The 20,774-nt window shown below is 37.1% G+C and overlaps 1 protein-coding gene across 1 annotated transcript; it reads left to right on the top strand.

Moving 5' to 3' along the window:
* Positions 1–5,215: 5,215 nt before the first annotated feature.
* Positions 5,216–8,192, top strand: LOC107983308 (golgin subfamily A member 6-like protein 24). Its single transcript, XM_016996421.2, has one exon. The coding sequence runs from the start codon at positions 6,711–6,713 to the stop codon at positions 7,668–7,670; it is 960 nt and encodes a 319-aa protein (XP_016851910.2). The 5' UTR covers positions 5,216–6,710; the 3' UTR covers positions 7,671–8,192.
* The last annotated feature ends 12,582 nt before the right edge of the window (positions 8,193–20,774 follow it).

Here is a 20,774-nt window from a genome sequence, read left to right as displayed (position 1 = left end):
TTGTGCAGGTATTCACAGGACAAAGTATAATTGACAACTTATGTTTGATCACAGCCCTTTTAATTAGGAACATATTGCATCTGCTCAACATTGCTAGTGTTTAGGTGCAAAAGATTTTCAGTGTCAATTAATCTCGTAATATCCCTAAGCAAGCTGGAATTGTTGAAGAAGATGGAAATTGGCTGATGAATGTATTGGTCACTTCAGAGGTATGTTCAAATCTATCTTCTTGCTGTCCTAATGAATATGGAAACCTGCCCAGTGTGTGATTGGATTTTAATGACTACAAGGTCAGGGACTTTGCAAGGTGTGAATCTGCTTGCAAGGTCGTAAGTGGCAAGCGGTGTATGAATCTGAAAATAAACAAGGAGCTGTCAGAGATATTAGCTTTTTTGTAGAAAACCCCATGGGATGAAAAGATTAACAGGTGATTGCATTGTAGCTTGTTTTGAAACTCAAAATGAGCTCGAAAGGTACATGCATTATCCTTCATTATACTTTGCATGAGAAATAGTGGTAATTTAAAATGCAAGCAGTGTTTGATTATAAATAGCACCTTATCATGATACTGTATTTATCACTACACTAACCTGTCCACTGACAGCACTATCTCCTGCACGTCTACTCCAAAGTAAGAGCTACTGACTCCAATGAGTTTTACTCACAGGTAAGCGGATGCAGGGTTGTGCTTGGTGCATAATTTGGGTCACCTTTGGCGTAACAGGCAGAATTACCTGCTTCAAAATGCCTGTGGGTGGCAGGAAAACACCTGTCTCCAACAGATAATCCAAGCTACAAATTACTCACAAAAAATGCAGGTCATGTGCATTGCTACCCTAAATTAATTTGATTTTCAATGAGGAATGATTCAGATTGTTGGAAAAGAATAATAGGAAATGAGTTTAGAAATATTAAGGAAAATATTAATAGATTGTCAAAAGGAGTATGAACTATTGCAGAACAATGCAGAGAAGAAAAAACCTAAAAGAAACTGCAAAGAAGAGATTTATAAATGAATTCCACCATCCACACAAAAGACTTATTTTTTATAACATTAAAAAGAATTTCTAATGTTGGAACCTAAGAAGTAGAAGCCAAGCCTAGCTGCTGTTATCCTAACAGGATATTTACGATAACATCAGATGGGCTAAAAGTTGGCAGTGTATACCAGTTGCTATTCATTTTTGCCACAGATCCTGCTGGCTTCCATCCCACGATGTAGTTAGAATTAACAATTGGATTTAGGCCACAGACTTAAGGCAGATGACAATCCTAAATCTCAGATTCACTGGTCAGTGGGAGTCAGAGTAGGCTTGGGGTATTCCGCTTGGCATGGGATCATCTGTACCTTGGGAACACTTATAGTGGCATTTTAATCAGAGAACATCTTCAAAACAGAGTACTCCAAGAAAAAGAAAAAAAACAGGTTCAGAGTTACTGGAGCAAAATACTAGCAGTTCCCTGGCAAACCCTAAGACTGGACACCTCATTGGTAAAGTTAGTTTTTCCCATTCATTTCAGTAGTGATTCAAATAAATAAATAAATCCATAAAACCTCAAAAGCACAAGCCAAACTGCACCGAATGAAAAAATGATTTTAAAAGTTTGTCATTGGTCCTTCCTTCCTTCCTTCCTTCCATCCATCCATCCATCCATCCATCTCATATAGAAATGGGTTGCTAATTTTCTATAGCATAAGATCTTGAAAATCAAAATAGTTGGGCAGAATAACACAGTCAGTCTTACTATAAATAAAAATTCATTTTAATATTATTATCTGGTAACATATATATTCAATACACCTGTGTGATCAACTTAAAAAATGTTTCAATACTCATTATGAAATTAGGGGGTGGTGATGGGGAAATTGCTTTTAAAGTGTTTCCGAAATCAACCTTCATCGGCTTTTGTAAATTGATGTGGATGTTTGATATTCTTGTTTTAGGCTAGACACAATTTATCTAATAGGTTACATTTTATTTAAGTTTAGGTGTCATGTTATAACTTGTTTTTATATGTTAAGTTATTTTGTGTTATTATGTTGTTGCATTTGTTGTTGTATTGAGGCATTGAATATTTGCCTCTTTGTTTGTTGGAATATGCTCTGAGTCCTCTTGGGGAGATAGGGCAGAATATAAATAAAATCTTCCTCTTCCTCTTCCTCTTCCTCTTCCTCCTCCTCCTCCTCCTCCTCCTCCTCCTCCTCCTCCTCCTCCTCCTCTTCTTCTTCTTCTTCTTCTTCTTCTTCTTCTTCTTCTTCTTCTTCTTCTTCTTCTTCTTTTTCTTCCTACCTTTAAATATAATTAAAATAGCCACATTAGAAACATTCAAGATCTACAGCTAAATACGATGAAAAAGTAATTAAAAACAGTTCAATAAAAATGATACAGCAAATCTGAAGGTTTTTCCTTCAAAACCTTTAGTACAAAACTTCTGTTGAGTTGTTTTTTAGAAAGGCTTTTCCTGTCCACAGAAAAACAAGGAGAGGGCCATTCTGGCTTCCCTGGAAAAGGAGTTCCAGAAACTTGGGACAGTCATTGAAAAGACCCTCTCACTTAATATATGCAGAATACTATTTTACAATTTTGAATTAATTACAATATTGTAATTATGAGAATAGGTAAAAGGTAAAGGTTTCCCATGACGTTAAGTCCAGTCGTGCCCGACTCTGGGGGTTGGTGCTCATCTCCATTTCTAAGCCAAAGCTGGCATTGTCCGTAGACACTTCCAAGGTCATGTGGCTGGCATGACTGCATGGAATGCTGTTACCTTCCCACCTATTGATCTACACACATTTGCATGTTTTCAAACTGCTAGGTTGGCAGAAGCTGGAGCTTAACAGTGGGCGCTCACTCCACTCCCCGAATTTGAACCTGGGACCTTTCAGTCTGCAAGTTCAGCAGCTCAGCGCTTTAACACACTGAGCCACCGGGGTTCCAATGATGAGAATATCCCTGCCCAAATCACAACACAAATTGCTATTTATCAATTCCAAAAAATTATGAATAAGAAATAAGCCACAGAAATGCTTTTCAGTGCAGTATTACTGAAACAGAATTGGGTTATATCTTTAGGTTTATGCAATGTTGCATTTTTATATGGCACTAGCTGTGCCCAGCCACATGCTGCTATGGCAATGTGTGGTGGTATGGGATATAAAATATTGAGGAATTGATGGTAGTTAGTATATAGTATTTCCTAAAGCTTGTGAATATACAATATTTCTGGTTGTTCCTTTTTTCTGTTGGAAGGAAGTATGAATGCTGCAATTAGCCAGAATGATTAGCATGTAATGGCCTTTCAGCTTCAAAGTCTGTCTGCTTCCTCCCTGGGGGAATCTTTTGATGGGAGGTGTTAGCTGGCCCTGATTATTTCCTGTCTGGAATTCCCCTGTTTACAGTGTGTTGTTCTTTATTTACTGTTCTGATTTTAGAGTTTTTTTTATACTTGGAGCCAGATTGTGTTCATTTTCATGGTTCACAGCAACACAATAATAATAACAACAACAACAACAACAACAACAACAACTCTGATAATACACACTACTTTTCTCTCCCCTCTGCTTCTTCCTTGGGGGAATTCTTTGTTGGGAGATGTTAGCTGGCCCTGATTGTTTCCTGTCTGGAATTCCCATTTTCAGAGTGTGGTTGTTTATTTCACTGTCCTGATTTTAGAGATTATATTGTTCTGTTTTATTATACCACAGTAATTTGTATATATTATATTTATAATCTTATATTATTTGCTTTGAACTTGATTATATGACGCCCCTTCTACACAACCCACATTGAACTGGATTATATGGCGGTGTGGACTCAAGATAATCCAGTTCAAAGCAGATACTGTGGATTATCTGCCTTGGCATTCTGGGTTATATAACTGTGTGGAAGGGCCTTGAATCTACACTGCCATATAATCCAGTTCAAATCAGATAATCTGTATTTTATAGGCAGTGTGGAAGAGGCCTAAGTGAACCCACAGCCATTGTGGCTAAGGGAGTGCTAGGACACGAAGTGAGTGAGGCCTAAAGGGGATGGGGCCTACCCTTAACTTCCTTCTTGTTTACAAGTTTCACTCAGTGCACTTTGCCCAGATCATTTTATGTTTTTAATGTTTTTATTGCTGTTTTTCATGTGTTTTATAATGATTGTGATTTTTTTAATGCCTTTTAAATTTCTTTGTGTGTTTTCGTATTTGATATTTGTATTTGATGTCACTGTATGCTGGTTATATATCTGTGAGCCGCCCCGAGTCCCTCTGGGGAGATGGTGGCGGGGTACAAAAATAATAATAATAATAATAATTATTATTATTATTATTATTATTATTACCCTTCTAACTGGCAGTCAGGGGGAGAATGTCTCTTCCTCGTCCTCTGTTATTTGGACTTTATTTTTCTTTTGTGGCCAGATTTGATGCAATTTGGTTCAGTGATTTTGTTGTTTATGGGAAAAATGCACATTACATTATATACACACACACACACACTGTATATATAATGTTTGCCTCTTTATATGTTGTAAGTCTCCCTGAGTCCCCCCACTGGGGAGATAGAGCAGGATAGAAATATAGTCTCATTAATTCATTCTCATCATAAATTTGCTTTATCAGCACTAATTACAATAGGTATGAAGAACCAGGAAATCCAAAAAAAATTAGTTTACAATAGAATAATTCAAACAATGGGAAGAGTCTTTAACTAAATCACATCAGCAGGGAATCATATAAACATTTACTATTTTCTGTTATTCTGTTCAGCCTAAAAAGGTAAAAAAATAAATATAAAAACATTGTTTGCAAATACAAATAAGTATAATTTAAAAACTCTCAATTTCTAAGTATCTAAGTTAACTTATTCACATTCAAACAAAAAATTGTTCCGGGTATGGAAGCATGGCGTCTGGTTGAGTGACCGCGGAGCTCGCGGCCACCAAGCTCTACAAAGACCAGGCAGGGCAGCTTTTTCGCCCCCCCCCCCCACAGGCGGATTGAGTCCTGTGAGGCAGCGAACCCACGGAGACCCCAACCGCGAATCTTGACGCTGATCTCCCTCAAGGAGGTTGGCTGAGAGACGGAAGACGGCGACGGGCAGTGGCAGCAGGTCAGGAGAGCTGAGAGGACATAGATGTCCGTAACAGACGTCTAGCCATACCTCCAAGAAAACTCAAAGAAAGTAATTCATAACAAAATCCAGTAATTGAAGAGCGGATCGAAACATAGCTACCATAGCTCACGGCCAGCAGAAAGAGAAAAGAAAAGAAAAGAAAGCGGAAGACGGTGACAAATAAGGTAATTACCTTCGTATAATCTCGGGAGGGCGAGGTGAAGGAAAGGAAAGGCAAGAATAACAGATAAGGAAGGCGAACCTTCATCATTTATTCACTTAAAATATTCCGTTCCACATTTGATTCGCCATTGCTGGATGGATGCCAAGCCTGGGTGAAAAGGAGAGATAGGCATCGTCCTTGAAAGGCACTGTTTTGTCTAACGAATCTGACGAGTCTGACGTCACAGGGAGCTCAGGAGACCCGGATGGGAGTGAAGGAGGCGTGGAAAGCAGAAGGAGAGACAAACGGAAGGAGGAACAAAGAGAAGTAAAGAAAAACAAGAGGACAGGGAAGAGAAGTTCCGGCAAGAAGAGGGTGAGGAGAGTGGAGGACTAAACAGACTAAAACAGACAATAAGGAAGAAACACACCCAGAGATTGGAGTGGAAAAAGGGACGGAGAGAGTATAAGGAGGTTTAATCCATGGAGTGTAAGGACGGAGGCGATTGGAGACCAGTGAAGCCTGGACCAACAGATTGTAGCGGGCGGCGTGACGAGGACAAGAAGTAGACGGTAAGAGGGGAAGATCGCGGAGAGGACGCGTGGGGCTTGAAGGACGAGGACGAGAAGTAGACGTGGAGACAGGGATACAGAGAGACACTGGGCGTGACGAGAAGGACGAGGACGAGAAGCAGACGTGGAGACAGTGGGACAGGGAGACATTAGGAGAGACGAGGACGAGAAGCAGACGAGTGGAGAGGTGACAAAAGGACGAGGGGATAGATAGCTGGATAAGAAGAAGACAAGCAACCACAAGGAGTAAGAGAAGAGCAGCGGATAGACTGCAGACTAGGATGAGGATAACCAGGCGGGGAAAGAAGGATTTGAGAGGAGATAACAACTAGTAAATGTGGACATTGGGAAAATCAATTTATTTAATTTGATTAATTGATTTAATTTGATTAATTGATTAATTTGATTAATTTACCGAATTTGACTAATTAGAGGGAAGTACTGGAAGGGTAGGTCATACAATAGCATGTTATAACTTCAATATAAAAGGAAGTACACGGACCTTTATTGTAGAAATATATCTAAAAGTATTCCATCAATTTAGTTCAGTGATTAATTACACCTGGGGGGGGGGGGTAAAAAGACATAGAAAGAAAGATAAAGAACAAATTTACAAACAAACAACCATTCAAGGGAGTGTGAAAAAAGGAAATTATTGTTAAATCTAAAAAAAAATTATACATTAGAATTATTTTCACCTCTCTTATTAATTGATTTATATATAAGTTAAATTGATTGTATATAGATATAATATTTTGAATATTTGAATATTTGGTCCATTATCCAGGTGAAAGAACGGACAAACCCTTGTATCATAACAAACTTTCATTATAGTATCTAGAAAAATTTAAAGAATTTAAAGAGAGAAAAAATGTCGTCGCAAAAACTGAAGCTAGAAGAAAAAAAGACTACGGGGAGAAAAGGATCTTTGACAGAGGAAATAAATTTAAGGGACGTGATGAGGGAACTTCAAAAAATTACAGATAACCAAAAATTACTTCAAGAGCAAATGATAGATATGAGGAAAGAGCTATCAGAAGAATTCACAGAGGTGAAGAGAGAGATAAAAGATCTACAAAAAGAGATGAAAGAAGTCAAGGAAGAGAAGCAAAAGATGGAGAAAAATCAAGAAAAACTCCAAACTAGAGTGGAAAAACTAGAAATTAAAAATACTAGACTCGAAGAAAGACAAGAAAACTTGGAGAGAAAAGAATTAGAATATCAGATAAGAATAAGAAACGTCATAGAAGAACCCAAAGAAAATCTCAGACAAATCACAACCCAAATCCTAGCAGATCTCCTCCAGGTGCAAGACGAAGAAATGGATGATTGGATTGAAAAAGCCTACAGAGTAACTACCGACTTTTCCAGGAAAAACCAAGTACCGAGAGATGTGGTAGTACAATTCGAAAGAAGGAAAATAAGAGAGGAAGTATTGAAAACGAGCAAAAAGAACACCATTCACTATAAAGGCCAGAAAGTGACAATACTAAAAGAACATCCGGCAAGTACAATGCAGAAACGCAAAAAATACCTGTTCCTCACAGAGGAACTAAAAAGACGACACGTAAGATTCCGGTGGGAAAGAAGAGAGGGTATTATGGCCACATACAATCAAGAAAAGGTGTGGATAACATCGGAAGAGAAAGCAAAGGACTTTTACAAGAACCTAATGAAAAAGGAAAACGCACCAACCACATCAGAACCAGCAACGGAAAGAGACAGAAAAAGAGCCAGAACTATCTCCCCCGAAAAAAGCGACAAAGTAACTATATCACAAACCCCCAATTTGATTAACTTAGAAGAAGAAGAAGAAGTCACCCAACACTAAAATATGCAAATAAAATGTCACTCCAATAATGTTAACGGGTTGACCACACCTAATAAAAGGAAAATTCTATTCAAACAATTGCAAAAACAGAGATTTGATTTAATAGCACTCCAGGAAACCCACATTTGCCATAGACATATAGCACATTTAACTCAGGAAAAACTAGGGAAAGAATTTGTATCAGCTGCCTCGGAAAAAAAGGTGTTGTATTATATATAAATCCAAAATTTGAGCCAGAATTAGCTTTCAAGGATGATGAGGGAAGAATGATAGGAGTAAAGATAAAGGTACACAATCAGATAACATTAATTTGCAACATCTACGCGCCAAACGGGTCAAAAACAATTTTTTTGGAAAAACTAAAAAGTAAAATAGAAGAACAAGAATTTGATGACTTGATGATTATGGGTGACTTTAATGGAGTTCCAGATCCGGATAAGGATAGGACAGGTACTTCAAATTCAGGCAAATTGGCAATTAATTTCATCAAAACACTACAAGATTGGGAACTTAAAGATACCTGGAGAATTCTCCATGAGGAAGAAAAAGATTTCACCTACTTTTCTAATAGACACAATTCTTGGTCGAGAATAGATTTGGTCTGGATGACCCCTCCATTGATTCTCAAAGTGTCCAAAATAAAAATTGTCCCTAGGAACATCTCGGATCACTGTCCGGTAGAATTTACGATTAACGAGAAACAAAGGAAGTCATTCTGGAAACTAAATGAGAACTTAATAAAATCTGAGGAGGATATCCAAAAAAATAAAAAAAAATTGAAGGAATACTTTGAATTGAACGACGTAGTGGAAACCTCAGTTCAAACAATTTGGGATGCAAGTAAGGCGGTCATGCGAGGTCATTTTATTCAGCAAAATGCCCAAAAAAACAAATTGAAAAATAAAACTATAAGTAAGATTAATGAGGAAATTAAAATAAATGAGAAAAATCTAAAACTGGACCCAAACAACAAAAAAATCAAAAAAATTTTGGAAAGCCTGAGAAATCAAAAAATAAACGAAGAATTAGAGGAGACAGCAAAAAAATTAAAATTTATAAAGCAGCAACAATTTCAGAATGCCAATAAGCCAGGCAAATGGCTAGCCTGGAAAATTAGGGAAAAAAAACAAGCTCATACAATTACGGAAATCATTTCAGAAGGAATAAAACATACAACAGAACAGGGAATAATGGCACAATTCCAAAACTTTTATGCCAAACTATACACTAAAGATCAGATTGGAGAAGATGAAATATCTCAATTTATCAGTAAACAAAAATTGGCAAAATTATCCGAAAAACATAGAGAGTTACTAATCAAGGAAATAACAGAGAAGGAAATTAAAGTGGCAATAAATAAGATGGATGGGAACAAAGCCCCAGGGCTGGATGGATTTAGTGGGACATACTATAAAGTATTTACGGAGGAAGTCACACCATACCTTAAAAAAGTTATGAATAAAGTTTTAGACAACCAAAAAATTCCAGAATCCTGGTGCCAGGCAATAATAACAATGATCCCAAAGGAAGGACACGACTCCAAAAATGTTAAAAATTACAGGCCAATCTCCCTGTTAAATACAGATTATAAAATCTTCACGAGCATATTGGCTGAAAGATTGAAAGAATTCCTGAAAGAATGGATAGGAGAGGAGCAAACGGGCTTTCTACCAAAAAGACAAATGAAAGACAACGTAAGAGAAATTATAAATATAATAGAATACTATGAATTTTCTAAGAAAGATGAATTGGCTCTCCTTACCATCGATATGGAAAAAGCTTTCGACAACCTAAATTGGGATTTTTTAAAACTACTAATTAAAGAATTGGATATGGGTTACAAATTTACAAACGCAATTAATCAAATTTATAACAATCAAGAAGCCAAAATTAAAATAAATTCCGAAGAATCCAAACCTTTCAAAATAAGCAAAGGAACCAGACAAGGATGCCCGTTGTCTCCACTGTTGTTCATTTTCTCATTGGAGATCTTATTAAACAATATTAGAGAAGATCCCAACTTAAAAGGTGTAAAAATAAGAAGGCACAATTATAAGTTAAGGGCCTTTGCGGATGATCTTATCTGTGTAATAGAAGACCCAATAAACACAATTCACCTTTGGCTCTCTAAAATAAGAGAATTTGGAGAAAAATCGGGCTTAAAGATAAACATGGACAAGACCGCATTACTATCAAAAAACATGACGGAAAAAAGACAAAAGGAGCTAATGAGAATTTCTGGGATTCAGATTAGGAAGAAAATAAAATATCTAGGAATAACATTAACGGCAAAAAATTCACAATTATTAGAAAATAACTATGACCATAAATGGAAAGAAATACAAAAGGATTTAGAAAGATGGAAGTATGCAAAACTATCGTTGTTAGGAAGGATCTCAGCAATAAAAATGTCTATCTTGCCCAAATTACTATTTCTATTCCAAAATATACCAATTATTAGAAACACCCAGAAATTTAAAAATTGGAATAAAGAAATAAGCAAATTCATTTGGATGGGGAAAAAACCGAGAATTAAAAGGATTTACCTAATAGACGAGAAGAAGAGAGGAGGTCTGGGCCTTCCAGACCTCCAACTTTACCATGATGCAAGTGGTCTAAATTGGGTGAAAGATTGGTCTACATTGGGAAACACTAAAATTTTAGCGTTAGAAGGAATAGACTTAAGGGCGGGATGGCATGGATACCTATGGTACGATCGGAAATTAACAGAAAAATATTTTGGCAACCACTTTATTAGATCATCGCTGATAAAAATATGGGAGAAATACAAAAAGAAACTATATCAGAAAACTCCAAAATGGATCTCCCCATTAGAAGCAGGCCAGAGGAGAGAAACGGGAGGAGATATTTGGCCGAGATATAAGGATATATTAATTAAAGAAAACGGGACATACAACATGAAAAGCCAAGAAGAGATTAACCAGAAATTCGGTAATGTAGGATGGTACCAATATAGACAATTAAAAGAATACTATAACAAAGACAAAAAATTGGGTTTTGAAGAATCAGAAGGTTTTTGGGAGAGAGTGATGAAATTAGAAAGAAAACAAATATCTAAGATATATACAAAATTAATAGAATGGGAGACAGAAACGGTACCAGTAAAAGATAGTATGGTTGAATGGGCCAAAAATCTGGGCAAAAAAATCTATTTAGAAGAGTGGGAAAAGGCCTGGAACTCCAGATTAAAAATAACATACGCAACAGAATTGAAAGAAAATTGGATCAAAATGTTTTACCGTTGGTATCTGACCCCCCAAAAAATATCAAAATATTACAAAAAAAGTTCAAACAAGTGTTGGAAATGTGAAGATCAAATTGGAACGTTCTTCCACTGTTGGTGGACTTGCAAAAAAGCAAAGAAATATTGGAAAGAAATCCACCAGGCAATACAAAAGATGTTGCAAATTAAAATAGACTTAGACCCAAAATACTTCCTCCTGGGAATGCTTAATATTGAAAATAATAAAAACAAAGAAATGCTCTTCAATTACCTCACCACGGCGGCTAGAATTATATATGCCAAATATTGGAAAAAGAAAGAAATTCCGGAACTAGATTGTTGGTTAATTAAGATCATGGAAATAATGAACATGGACAAACTAACATACTTATTAAAAAATAATTACAGTATTCCAAAAAAACAAACCAATTGGGAACCGGTTAAAAAGTACTTGTTAGAAATGCAAATGAAGGTGCTAATATAATTTGTATTATTTAAATAAACTATATAAAAGACCTGTATATTAATAGAAAGATATAAGAAGATGTGGTCACCAAACAGAAAGAAGGAAAGAAAAAGAAAGGAAAAAGAGGTACAAATACAAACCTCTTAAAGTAGTTGTGTAAGAGATGGAAGTCACTCTGTTAAATTTTATTACTACACATGTTTTTGTTTTGTGTTTTTGTTTATATGTTTTATTATATGTTCCTATTACTTTCCCCCTTTTTTTTGCTTCACCTTTCTTCTTCTCTTCTTTTCGCTTCATCATTGTATTTCTTCCCCCTTTGTTCTTATAATTTATCGTGCACACACCGTCACTGTAAATTTTTTTTATTTGCAAAATCAATAAAAACTCATTTATAAAAAAAATAAAAAAAATTGTTAGCTGGGTTGAGTCTGCATTGTTTAAAAGTTATACAATTACCCTTGCAGAGAAAACTAATAGTACATATGGTATGTTACTAAGAAATTCTGCGTAAAGAAAGGTTAAGTAAAAAAAGATAACAATTTCCAAAAGCAGACTGGGCTGTGGAGTTGGTTTTCTTGCTGGAGTTTTTTATCCCCTTTCCTCTCCCCATCCCTCCCCCAGACTCCATCAGTTTTTATGAAGAAGGTTCAGGCAAGGTTTGGTGTAGTTGCAGGGCTTCGTGCTGGTGCACTTGCAGAGAAAAAGTACAGAAAGAAGAACTTTCTGAATCTATACTGGAACCTTTGGGTCAAATATGTCCAGGCCTCCTTTTTCCTTGCTACTAGATACATCTCCACTCCCCAAGGGGACTTCGTCCTGAGTCCCCTTGGGGAGAAGGGTGGGGTAGAAATATCGGAAATAAATTAATAAATTAACTTCGTCACCATCTAGATGACTACAGATTTGGATTACTCAATAAGTTGCATTGTGACTAATATATAAAATTGCATCAAGTAGGCCATATGTAGATAAGGCACTGAAGACTGAATTGTACAGAATTCAGTGACATTGAAGAAGAATGCTGCTTTTAGAGAATTCTGTGATATTCATGTTCCATTGCTTCCTTTCACATATAAAATGTTCTCTCACTGTGCTTTCATGTTCTGATGTTTCATAGGGTGAATATGTAAAATGCAGCATATGTAGAACAAAGTTCAGTGTTTGATTTCTAGAGAAATAGTCTTTGCACTTAACCCTCAGAAACATCCCTTCTATTATACCCTCAGGATCTGCCCTTTGCATCTTGAAATTGTACTTCCTCAACAATAAAGTATCCATGTAGTATTAATACAATGGGAGAAATGGGCACAATGGCACACTTTTATTCATATAAAATAGATAAAATGAAATTATATAAAATAAAATGAAATATAAAATGAATTTAGCCCTGGTAGCACAATGGGTTAAACTCTTGGACTGCTGACTTGAAGGTTACTGGTTTGAATCCATGAAATGGGGGTGAGCTCCTCTCTGTCAGCTCTAGCTTTCGGGAATATGAGAGAAGCCTCCCAGCAGGATGGTAACACATCGAGGCATCCCCTGGGCAACGTCTCTGTAGACGGCTAATTATCTCACACCAGAAGCGACTTGCAGTATGTTCTCAAGTCGCTTCTGACACATTAAAAATTCAGATTTTTATTTATGTCCAAAGAAAGTGATTTCAATGAAATCTTGCTACTCATTCAAGCAGGGATGCATTTAATGAGTGATTCTATAGCAGGGCAAACTAATTGGTGGTTATGCAGTCTATAAGGCTTACTCTGGAGTCACAGACTACATTATACATATTTTTCAATTTTGTCTAATGTGTTTACAGACAGGTGTGTTCAGTCTTGATCCAAGAAGCAGCCTAAAAGTTCAGAAAGGAACTGAAATGAACATGGGGCTAGTTCTTACATGCAGTTTTGACATTCAGTAACCATAGTGTCAAGAGATGCATTGCCTATGATGATGAGCTATCACAAACTTATTACCACAGGATTTCATATCACCCAGTGCCAACTGAAGTGCAGTATTTTGCAGCACAGAAAGCTCACAGTGTTGGAGTCACAAATGAATGAAAGGCACATATTTATTTAGTGATTTCTATTCCACATATTTATATCATACCTTTTAAATTACATTCACCACCCCAAAGGTGGCAAATATCTATACAGAATTGAAAGAAACAAGACATCATCCTATCAGCAGCTTCTGGCTACTTCCTTAAAGCTTCAATTGTATTCTCAATTAGCAGAAAATGAATCCAATGGGACTTTATTCTAGAATAGCTATGTCGAAAACACAAAATCTTACTTCTGAATAGACATGGAAAGGGGTAGTACTAAAATTTAAAGCTTCAGACAATAGAACACTATTGTCTACCCTAACTATTTCAGTCTAAATTGTACAGATAGAAAAAAAAAACCTGATGAATTTTCTTTCAACATTTTTGTCCCTTTAACTCCTCAGACCTACACTCTGCCAAAACAGAAACTCTTAACTCTGAAACAAATTACTATCATTATGAACACTATTCAGCAATCTTATTTCTCTGTGCGTGGTTTTGATTCAATTTGCTAAAATATGATTCTTGTTTTAGCTTTCTAAACATCAACCAATTCAGATCTCATGACACCGTGGATTCATCTATGATGCTAATGAAATAAAAAATCACCACCACTTACTCTTTTAAGAATGCAACTTTTACAAAGGAGGAGGTGGCACTTAAGAGATCTCTGTGTTCATGTGCATCCAAGAAAATGGTAGTTTGCTTTTTAAAACCAAACTAACATATTTTAATGAAGCAAAATCTTTCCAAATTGTGCCAGATGTTTTTTCTGGGACCTACTAAAATGTGCAGAGGCTAAGGGACTTAACACATGCTCATTGAGTTAGGATATATTAAGTTCCATTCCAACAATTAAAATGTTATGAGGCTCTAATGGGAATGTTTTATCAATGTCTGAGCTAATTAACAGCAAAGCTATTTGAGATTATGTTTTCTATTGAATTAGGTCTCAAGTAAAAAGTCCCCAGAGGCCCCATCTACACTGTCATATAATGCAGTTTCTGAATGTAGTTTTACTGCATTGAACTTAATTATATGGCAGTGTAGACTCATGTAATCCAGTTCAAAGCAGGTAATCTGCATTTTGAAACTGGATTATATGGCAGTGTAGATCAAGTCTGAGAAAACTATACCAGTGAAAACCACCAGTTGGAAGGCCTACTTGTGCTGTCTTGTGATGCTCCACAATCAAAATTGTTTGATGAATTTACCATCTTCAGTTATTTTTTTCTAAAATGCAGAGAGATATTGAACAAAGTGGCTACAACATCTCCTCACCTCCAGAACCATGTCTGAGCTGTAATGTAATCCATAGCTCTAGGGCAAGGTTACATTAAAAAACTCAGACTCACTTTAAATCCACTACTGGCTGTTCCCACAGCATTTGGTGACTTCCATGGTTAATAACTCATTGCACAAAGTCAGTGAATACTCTAAAGGGGGAGCTCCAGGACAGCATACTCTGAATTGCTGGTGTAGACAACCTCTTAGACACAAGCCATTGGAAATAACTTCCTTATATTAAGAGTCATTAGATAGTGGAATGGCTTGCTTTAGACCTGATGTACCATATCATGCAGTTTCAAACTTTATTATAAGGTCAGTGTAGCCTCATGTAATGCAGTTGTTGTATCTCAGTGCAGAAACACCTCTGACTTTAAACACCACACCAGTATAACCAGCAAGCAGTTTATTGAAGATTATATGAGAGGCAAGCAATAAAAAAGATGCAAACCATAAAGATGATGCAAACAGTATAGTCTGAAAACGGTATCTTTAATAGGTAACAAATCGTCTATGAACTTCAAGGTATAAAGACAAAAGCACAAGAAACAAGGTTGCAAAATCCAAAAGTGCAACCTTTATTAAAGACACAAAGCACTTCATTAACATTGTAGAAAATCTTAAAATTTAGGAGGATAGCATTTTAGTTACTATTGACGTCACCTCACTCTACACTAACATTCCATTAGATGAGCCCCGTACCATCATAGAGAATATCCTTTGTAGTAGAACCAAGTTACAACCACCCACACATTTCTTGATGGACCTATTAGACATAGTACTGGAGAAAAAATATTTCCGTTTTCAAAATCAATTCTACTTTCAGGTCTTTGGTGTGGCAATGGGAAGTCCGTTGGCCTCCTCTGTTGCCAATTTATTTATGGCAAATCTAGAAAGTACTATATTGCTAAATCCATCTTTAAATATGTACTATGCCAATATAATATATTATGGCCAATTTATTGATGACATATTCATGGTATTTAAAACAACTGAGGCCGCAGTAGAATTTTCTAATTGGATTAACACTATACATACATCCATAAAGTTTACCAGTCATCTCAACCTGTCACATATCAATTTTATGGATGCTACTGTATATAAATATCATAAAAAACTTTTGGTCAAGAACTTCAGAAAACCCTCAGATAAAAATTCTTTTATTCATTATAACAGCTTCCACCACTTTGGTTTAAAGACCAATCTTCCATTCTCACAACTACTCAGACTAAAACGTAACTCAACCTCTAATGAACACTTCATTCATTAAAGTCTTACTTTAAGCCAGGAGTTTAGAAATAGAGGCTATCCTAAAGATGTCATTTAAAAAAGCATTAATTAAAGCCGAAAAAACTGATAGAACCACCCTACTGAAATAATCTTCTAAACCTTCAAAAAATCAAATTATCTGGACACAAGAATTAACTCATTATTCCGAACACATAATCCAAATTATAAAAAAGCACTGGCATCATCTTCAAGATATTTCAGGTTGCGATAAATTACCTATTTTTGCAAACAGACGTACCAAAAATATTAGAGAATTTTTAATCCATACAGATTTAATCACTCCCATTAGTACACCGAAGAGCACCCTGAGAGGCCATTACCCCTGTTGTCACTGTAAGTGTTGTCCTCAATCTTGGAAGACTAAGGAGATATATAATCATAGGAACAAAGTGGGCACCACACTAAAACATTTTTCTACTTGTAATAGCAGTAATGTAATCTACCTCTTGACATGTGATTGTGATCTCTGGTATATCAGAAAGACAACCAAACCCTTGAGAATCAGAATCTCTGAATATAAATCCAGAATCAAAAATTTATCTACAGTGTCTCTTCTATATTCACACTTCAGACAAAACAAACATTCATCTACCTCATATTAATTTTTGTGCTCTGGAATGCATTACTCAAAAACCTTATATGGACTTGGAAAAACTATTATCCCAAAGGGAAATGTACTGGATCTCTAAGTTTAAAACCTTTTCCTCTCAGGGACTTAATTAAACACTTAATTTTAGCTGTTTCCTTTAAGTTACCAAGTACTCTTTATAAACCTTTGAATGAACCTTCAGAATCACTCGCAGTTGAAATCACCACAAGCAGAGTCACTTCTTGTAAGCAATTAGGCACTATGTAAGTATACAACAGTTATATGGGTTACCTTTACTTCTGTTAATACTGCTCGTAAAATACTTGTTACTCTACGTTTTGTTTTAGATATAAGTTCATTGTTGCTGATTATACCAACTCCTGAAGAAGGGGATTTTTTTCCCCGAAACAGGGTACAAAAATACGCGGGAACCCCTGTAGACTTTACTTGGGACTTTATTTGGACTTTACTTGCGAAGACTTTCTTGAGAGCGGTGCTCCATCATTATTTTCTTCATTCTGTATACAGCAACATGACCAACTGTCTGTTTACTTTGTTTGGAAGATATTTGTATTGATTATGTATCCCTGAAGCGTATATACATTGGAGCCAATATCAGACTTAGATAACTTTTGTGTTAGAGCTGTTGCTCCTTTTCATTTTGTCTGGTACTACCGAATTGAGCTTTATACGGGAAACTTTAATAATACTATATGCTATTTGGACATTATATTTTCTTTGTAAATAGACCATCTTGTTGTTTGTGTAGATACTTCAAGGTATAAAGACAAAAACACAAGAAACAAGGTTGCAAAATCCAAAAGTGCAAGGCAGCATAGGGATCCAAAACCCAGAATAAGAACTTGGCAGTTCTGGAATCATGAAACTAGAAATCCACTTGGAAAAAAGACTTGGGAACAAGATCCTCATGAGTATTCAACGTTGACCAAACTGAGCTACAATAATTCCTTTCTGTCTTATAAAGCCTTCCCTGTATCATGCAATGAAAAATAACACATTCTGTTTCACTTTACAGCCAGGTAAGGATTTGTTCTCCTTTTTTCCCCTGTAGACAGGCTGACCTTTGACGAACCTCGGAACGCTCTCTTAATTTACTAAAGTATTGTTTTCTATCTTCAAGCTCATTAAATTCTGCACTTGACAAATCATCCTCAGAAAACAGATTCTCAGAGAAAGACTGTTATGGGCCTCTTTCAGGAATTTGATCTTGAGCATCCACACTCTGTTCAAGAAAAACCTCAAGCTGTTAGGATTTCTGGGAGTTGAAGGCCAAAACATCTGGGGACCCACAGGTTGAGAACAACTGCCTTAGAGGATGGTGGACTCATTGGAGTTGTGTAAACTCAGGTTCTTCATGGATGTCTGTCAGGAATACATTATGTGCATATGTCTGCATGGCAAGGATCACTCTTTGGGTCCTTTCTATGATTTTATGATTCTGCTATAGCCGTATAAAGAACACCTGAATAGAGCTATTGTTGCACTGAGCATTTTTCTGTAAAAAAAAAAGATGCTGACATCTACTTGGTTCTTCGAGACCTGCAGGTTCCAAAATTTATTTCAACTGATAGTCAATGGTGTCAAGTTTGACAGTGGATTTAAAAAATCTGCTGGAAATGCTACATAGAATTGGAGTATTTTTTATCTGGAATTCTGAAATCTGAAATACCCCAAAATCCAAAATAGTCCACATGGGTGCCTGACATAGGATCTCATCACATGGACCTTGAAAAGTGTGGGGAACTATCTGTCTAGCAAAGGGAATTGTAACTTTCGATCCCCAATCGTCTTATTTCAAGTCTTTCCATCACATGTGTTTCCCTTTTGTTTTTTCCCCATTGTTGTCCATGCTCGAACCATCAGACAGAGAATCCTTTTCTCCACCCTCTCTGTATTACTTTTTTTTAAAAAAAATCACGGAGAACTTCAATATTGAAAGCCAAGATTACTATGGACCTCATCCCATTTGGAGGGGGGGAGTGAGGGAATTTTTAAACTTTTCTTTGCCATGATAAGTCTTTCCCATGCCTTCCTTGCCCCCATTAGATCAGTGTAATTTTTAACCCCTTTGCAATGATCCCCTCTAACAAGGCAATGCTTTTCTTCATTGGAGCAGTGGAATTTAAAACCCTTTGCCATGATCCCCTCCTGCTAGGCTTTCCTTCCCTCCATTAGATCAATGTTATGTTTAAAAGCTAGCAAGAGCACAATTTCGAACCTAGATTACTATTAAGGAGAAAAATATAGTGAACATGAAGTGATTATGATTGCCCATTCCTCCATATCACTGAAACGATTCAACACACGCAAATCTGTCAGATTCCATCACATGTGTTTTTTGACATTAGCATCTGTTCTGGCACATGCCAGGAGTTCAGAACACAGTTACTTGCCCATGTTTTGGACTCCCTCCTTTCAACACACTTCATCTCCATTTCAAGGTGAATGAGCAATGGATGATGGCAGGAAGTAGGCAAACATCATGGGATGGGCTCCATGCTTCTTTGTCCTTGAAATGGAGATGAAATGTCCTATGATGACAAAAAAGTTCAATGTCATGAGGTCCATAGTGACCCATTTGCTTTCTGGTGGTTCAATGTCCACAAACATTGTTTCAAGAATAATATTATTAAAAATATTGCATAAAATCACTTTCAGGCTATATATGTAGCGCAGCAGGTTAAGTAGCCAGATGCAATAAATTACTCTGACCAAGAGGTCGTGAGTTCGAGGCCAGCCCGTGCCTGGGTGAGCACCTGACAATTAAAATAAAAAATAGCCCCTGCTTGTTCTTGACCTAAGCAACTGAAAGATAGTTGCATCTATCAAGTAGGAATTTAGGTACCGATCTGCGGGGAGGCAAATGTAACAAATTTACGACACCATAAAACTCGTCCAGCTCCTGTTTGGAATGAGGAAGTATCCATCAAGATGCCACAGTGGATGATGAAGCAGCTGCTCCCTCTGTGGCCAGAATCGAGCATCTCCTCAGGAATCTGGAATCTGGAGAATGTTAAATCGCCTCTGCGTCTCTGTCTCTATGTTTATATGGCATTGAATGTTTGCCATTATATGTGCACATTGTGATCCACCCTGAGTCCCCTTCGGGGTGAGAAGGGCAGAATATAAGTACTGTAAATAAATAAATGAATAAATAAACAAATAAATAAATGTTGTGTTTAGTATTTATTTATTTATTTATTTACAACATGTATACCTCACCCTTCTCACCTGAGGGGACTCAGGGCGGCTTACAAAAATTGGCAAAATTTAATGCCCAAAATGCAGTCATAAAAACAAAACAATATAAATAGATCCATTAATAACATTTTTAAAACACACTATAAAAACCTTAAAAATGTATGTATAATTAATTCCATTCGTCCGAGATCCTCATGCTACATCCTTAAATCAGGCCATGTCAACTTTGTCATTTACTCATCAAAAGCTGATGAGTAGTATTGTCGCCTATCTCTAAGTCTCTGTGGCCTCTTGGTTGGAGCTGCTGCAGCCTCTCGGCCCCGCTGAATCGGCAGGGGGGAGGGGGACTATAAGACTGGGCGTTTGCCCTTTTGTTTTCGGCTTCTTCCATCCCTAGCGTTGGAGGAGATCCTCCGGAGGGCTTCTGGCGGGCCAAGGCGACTCCGTTTGGCCCAAACGACCTCCAAACGGCCCCTGAACTGGACGACCCTGGGCCGGGAGATCTTTTTTTCAGCGTTGTTATCTTGTCATATTGGGAGGTAGGCCATCCAGGGACCTATTCTTATTCTTAGGGTAAGGTCCTTTGATGTCTGTCCCCTCTCTGCCTGTGACCTCTGTGTGGCTCCTTCCCCCCACCCCTGCAAGGGGCTGCAAGTGTGTCTCCGAGAGGAGGAGGAGAGGAAGAAGAAGGAGATCAGGAACGACTCTTGTAGCCACCATTGTTCAGCTTGTGGCGCTTTCTCTCCCCTCCCTGGCCCTTTTTGGACTGAGGCCCTGGGTTAATCGCCCTCAACAACTTGTGGAGACTTGGGCTAAACATCATCGGGAGGGACCCCTGGAGGAAGCAGGAGGTATTGACTTATGGAGCCCTCTTATTAGGAAAGAAGCTTCTGTGCTGCTTGCTGCATTACATCCAGCCGCCAGACTGCTTATAAGGACTATACCATCGTCCCCAT

Source organism: Anolis carolinensis, chromosome 3 (genome assembly GCF_035594765.1).
Source record: "Anolis carolinensis isolate JA03-04 chromosome 3, rAnoCar3.1.pri, whole genome shotgun sequence".
Lineage (NCBI taxonomy): Eukaryota > Metazoa > Chordata > Lepidosauria > Squamata > Dactyloidae > Anolis > Anolis carolinensis.
This window is presented reverse-complemented; position numbering and strand designations above follow the sequence as displayed.

What these genes read in the sequence shown, in the direction of transcription:
- LOC107983308 (XM_016996421.2), top strand. Translation starts at nt 6,711, where the DNA reads ATGTCGTCGCAAAAACTGAAGCTAGAAGAAAAAAAGACTACGGGGAGA.